The 5025-nt window shown below is 50.7% G+C and overlaps 1 protein-coding gene across 1 annotated transcript in view; it reads left to right on the top strand.

Annotated features, from left to right (window-relative positions):
• The window catches only part of PCCA (propionyl-CoA carboxylase subunit alpha), a 398674-nt gene that overhangs the window by 393032 nt on the left and 617 nt on the right, over positions 1–5025 (top strand). The window contains exon 24 of the mRNA XM_006141526.3: positions 1466–1543. Within this exon, the coding sequence (XP_006141588.1) occupies positions 1466–1543 (78 nt within the window). The remainder of the gene's footprint in view (positions 1–1465; positions 1544–5025) is intronic.

Below are 5025 nucleotides of genomic sequence, written 5' to 3'. Positions count from 1 at the left end.
CCTGCAGGACTGGGGCGCCCCCCGGGGAGTGGCCGCAGCCTGTGCCAGTGCCCTGCACCCCCAAACTGGACGGTTTCAGAGACTGAGGCCCTCTTCCATGAGGTGCGGGAAACGGCTCCTTGGTGCTGACCCAGCGGGGTAGAGGGAGGTCAGTAAATGGGGCGGGCGTCTGGCATCTCGACGCCTGGTAAGAGGCTCAGTTCTGATCCATGGTCCACCCCGGCGCCGCCTGATTTCCCTCCTGGTAGAAGCTCGGCGTGTGAGCGAGTGCGGGGAGGATCTGGGGGGCTCGGGCAAGCTTCCCGTGTGGGAAGGTGCTTCCTGGGAGCCGCTGCCCTGGCAGCAGGTGGGGGGCTTGGCAGGGCAGGACAGGGCGGGAAGGGCAGGGGTGGGCCTGGCAGCGCTGCCAGGCTGTTCCCAGCTCCTGAGGACACCTGGAAATCACCACCCCTTTCTTTTTCCGTAACAGCTTCATTGAGAGAGAACCCACACACGAGTCCTGGGTGAAAGAGCTAGCCCGGCTGGACCCCACGTGGCTCACTACAGTGTGGTTTGAGTCCGGGACCTGGTGGCTTGAGGAACATGCAAGGCCTGTGTGCCTGCCTGCTCTAAATCCTGAGAGGAGAAGGGATTGTGGTGTGGCCATCGCCCTAGGGTGCTTTCTTACTTTCCCTTGCTCTCTCAGACCAGCACTTACAATCTGTAGAAAATTTTTAAAAATAAAATAAAATAAAGAACACAGCGCTCTGGGTTAGTCCTCTCACTGTGTTGTAAGTCACGCATTTTTTTTTTTTTTTTGAGAGAGATTTTTGCCACAGGGCATGTGCATTCACAGGAAAGAGAGAGAGACAGAAAGTGAAACTCACCCCCCAGGGGTTTGGCCACATTGCAGTCCCTTCTCCTCCACTCTCCTCTTTGGATTTTGGGCACGCATGCACCTGTGCACAGCATGAGGTTCAAGCTGCCCAGTCCGGGACTTGAACAGAAGTCAACCATGTGGGAGTCTGGTGCTTTAACTACTCCTCCACCTGCTGACCCCACCATAGTCAGTCTTAGAACATTTCAGTCTCCCACCAAAGAAACCCCGTACCCGTCAGCAGTGTCTCCCGTCCCCGCTGCTCCCAGCGCCCATAGCCCGTCTGTAGAGATTCACCTCTGACATTTCGGAGTGGAACAGTCTGATTTCGCCGCCTCTCAGTTGGTGGCAAAGCTGACTCAGAGATCCCCAGAGAGGCCCACAAACCACATCCCAATCCTCCAGTTTCAGGGACTCTTCGTAACGTAGGGCTTGACAACAGAGGGGAAGGTCGATCCCTGCCAACTTGGACACGGCGTATCAGAGGTTGTGGCTGCTGTATCCATCAAATTTTCAGCACATTTGACAAAGAATTTAACAGCTTCTCTTTTGAGAATTATTGCAAAATTAAAATGTAAACCCTCTGCCCGTCTTTTATTTATCTTCCAGGTAGCGGACGGTCAGGAAATTTGTGTGATTGAAGCCATGAAAATGCAGAACAGTATGACAGCTGGGAAAACTGGCAAGGTATGTCCCCAGGCCCCCGCCAGCCCACTAGCTTTGTGACGGAAACAGAGCGTCACCTTTGAGTCATGCACGGTTGGGCCTGAAAGGGCCGGGGAGGTGACCCCTTGCAATTCTGCACGTTCCCACAGTGAGGCCACTGATGGGGGGAAGGGGGCGTTCCTGTAGCACCGCACCCTGGCCTTGGTGGAACGGCCTTCCCAGACCGCTGCATTCAGGTAGTCAAAGAACAATTGCTCTTTACTTTAATGTCTTTTAAATTAAGGGGTCTTTAATTTTTCATGTTTACATCTGTCTTGGAGGCAGTGAGTTATCTGAGGCTTACTCAGGTGCCACAGCAGGACAGAGTTTTACAGATTGCCAAAGTTAATGTAACTCTTCGAGATAATTTCTCCACAAAGAGAGCAGTTCCACTGTAGATCAACAGGAGCTGAAGCCTCTGCCCACATGGGGGACTTAAGGATTCAGGGAGAAAAAACGGAGAGATACATTAATGCTGAAATTTGTTAAGAGTAAAACTTCTTAAGTGTCTCTTTTCCTTGAAGCACATAGAAAAGCCCTTTTAAGCAGTAACTTAGAAGAATAACTTCAGTTATTCTTCCTGTGACTAAAAAGATACCATTTGCAGGAAAATGATCCTTTCCTGAAGGGTGTTTGGTCTGTGGTAGCTTGTGATTGGGGTAAGAAAAGCAGCAAAGCTGGCTGTGTCTTGTCCTGGGGCCACACCTTAGGGACATCAGGTGGAAGAGACACTTTCCGTTTACAACAGAGTTTGCATCAAAGAGACACAGCCTCTGTCCCCTGGTCTGTCACCCCAAAAGACAATGAAACCGTTTTGCAGAGAAAGGCCAACCGGGAGGGGCAGAGGCTCCTATGCGGTGTGGGCCTGGAGCCTCAGCTCGCTGGCAGGCACAGGGTGCAGACAGCCACTGTCTCTGTGGGATCTGGGACAGTAGGTGGCATGAGCTGTGGTTTTTGATGAATTCTTTCTGAATCTGATATCTTTTAATTAAAAAAAAACAAAAACTTTCTTTTTAAAGGTTTTTGCCATAGGGTGCATGCACTCTCCAGAAACAGAGAGAGACAGTGAGAGGGAAAGTGAGAAATCAGCCCCTAGAGGGGATGGCCCCACCACTATCCCTCCTCCTTCATTCTTCTCCTGGGATTCTGGGCATACACACACACACACACACACACACACACACACACACACCTGGCATGATTTTCAAACCGTCAAGTCTGGCACTCAAACCACAGTTGGCCAAGTAGAAGTCCAATACCTTAACCACTATACCGTAACCTGCTGGCACCTCTGGAAACTTACTAAAATGCAACTAAGAAATTGTTGCTTTCTGTTGATGTAAAAAACGTATTCTGTGTTCACCGAGATTACTTGACATTCATGCTGTGGTAGAGTCATGAAATTCCACCCTGGGATAGAACTCGGCCTAGCTGTGGACACTATCGGAGTGGGCCCAGGGTCATGTGTCCGGACGAAGTTGCTCATACAGAAGTGCCCTTTGAGCCCTGGAACCTGTCACTGAGCCTTATCTCATTGAGCTAAGGTTTCATGGGAGAGACTTAGCCACCCTCTCCCCATCAACTGCCCAGAGCTGCTTTTCAGCGGTGCTAGGGTCTGTACTTTGGCCTGATCCCTGTTAGCTGGAGTCTTTCCTGACTATTCCATCAGCTATTCTGCTGTCGCTGTGGGGTCCAGGACAGTAGATGGCATGAGCTGTGGTTTTTGACAAATTCTTTCAGAATCTTTTAATTAAAAAAAAAATAAATAAATAAATTGGGGGACCAGCAGTTGGCATAATGGCTATGTTGCTGGACTCCCATGTAGTCGATCGCGGTTCGATTCCTGGACCTGGTGCCTTAAACTCACACCAGGCACATGTACGTATATGCCCAAGATCCTGAGAAGAGAATGGAGGAGAAGGGATTGTGGCGTGGCCATCCCTCCTGGGGGTGATTTCTCACTTTCTGTCTCTCTGTCTCTGTCTTGTCTTTCTGGTGAGTACACGCACCCTATAGCAAAAATCTCTCAAAAAACAAAAGAAAAGAAAACAAAGTTTAAGGTTTTTGCCATAGGGTCCTTCCCCCATCTCATTCCCAGGCCTCTGATTCCAACTCAACAGGGCAGTGGCCCAAAGCCCCCTACACAGAGGGGCCGGCCCTAGTTGAACTTAGGGCTGCTGGGTCTTACCTGAGAAGGGCCGTTTTTCCTCCCAGAGAAAAGTTTCACAACAGAAATAGCCTCCACTGTAATAATGGCACCATCATTAAAACCACATTGCATAGGGTCCAGCAGGTGGTGTGGTAGTTAAGGTACTGGCCTGCCATGGGGTCGATCATGGTTTGAGTCCTGGACTCGGTGGCTTGAAACTCACGCTGGGTGCATGCCCAAAATCGTGAGAGGAGACTGGAGGAGAAGGAATTGTGGCGTGGTCACAGTCACCCTGGAGGGAGAATCCTTGCTTTCTGTCTCTCTGGCAACTGCACTCGCCCTACAGCAAAAATCTCTTAAAATTTTTTTAAAATAAACACATCATATCCAAACGTTGGAGACATCATGATCAGAAAAATGCAGCCAGTCGGTCCGAAGAGCATCTGCCGAGCAAGCCCTTGGACACCTTCATTGCGTAGGTTCACGTCGTTCTTCAGAACCCTGGGCTCACATAAAGACAAAGCCCCGCTAAGCCTGCTCCCCAGGGAGTTGTGGGGACGCGGCCGGTGCCCTGGCCTGGCTGTCACGGCGTTTTTCGCGTTTGCCAGTCGCCACACGACCGATTTGTTCTAGCCTGTCGTTCATTTCCATGTCCAAGCAAGAGCCTCCGAGACCTTGGAGGACTGCTCTTCCCCACCCCACCTCCCTCCCTGCTCATTTAAAATCGGAACACAAATTTAGGAGAGGAAACCTTCATTGAAACCGGAGGCATCTGTGGAATGAGAAGGCACAGTTCCGCATCCCTGTAGCATGCCACGAGGTGCAACCCACCAGCTTCTGGTATTCCGTTCTCCTTCCAGAGGAAGGTTATGGTGGGGCTGGGAAATTATTACCTGCTTTGACTGTCATGTAATTTTATCCTTTTCAAAAATACAGAACTAAATATGCCATTAATTTGGAGAGAACATTTCTGCCATCTCAAGCCACAGACAGAGTGGGAGGGTGGGTTTTAGAACTCAGCTGGCCTGAGCTCCTTAGGTTGGAGGTGCTGCCTAGACCCACGTGCACCCCAGACATGGTGCCAGTGAGCAAACCACGCCAAAAACTCCAGAGAGCATCCCTTGGGCTGACAAGGACAGAGGCGACAGGAGAGGGGCAGGTGATAAGTCACCACCTAACCCGGGCACACCGTCTGCTGGCTTGAGAGGAGCAGCTTGTTCCGTCTCCCTGGGCCGAGGGAGTCTCTGTTCATTTCCAGAAGCAGAGTAAGCAGAGTAGGGATTGCTCCCTCTGGTTCTACTGATAGTAATTTTTA

This window comes from Tupaia chinensis, unplaced genomic scaffold (genome assembly GCF_000334495.1).
Source record: "Tupaia chinensis unplaced genomic scaffold, TupChi_1.0 Scaffold000057_1, whole genome shotgun sequence".
In the NCBI taxonomy this organism is placed as follows: Eukaryota; Metazoa; Chordata; class Mammalia; order Scandentia; family Tupaiidae; genus Tupaia; species Tupaia belangeri.
The sequence above is the reverse complement of the archived record's forward strand: the minus strand, read 5'-3'. Positions and strand labels throughout refer to the sequence as shown.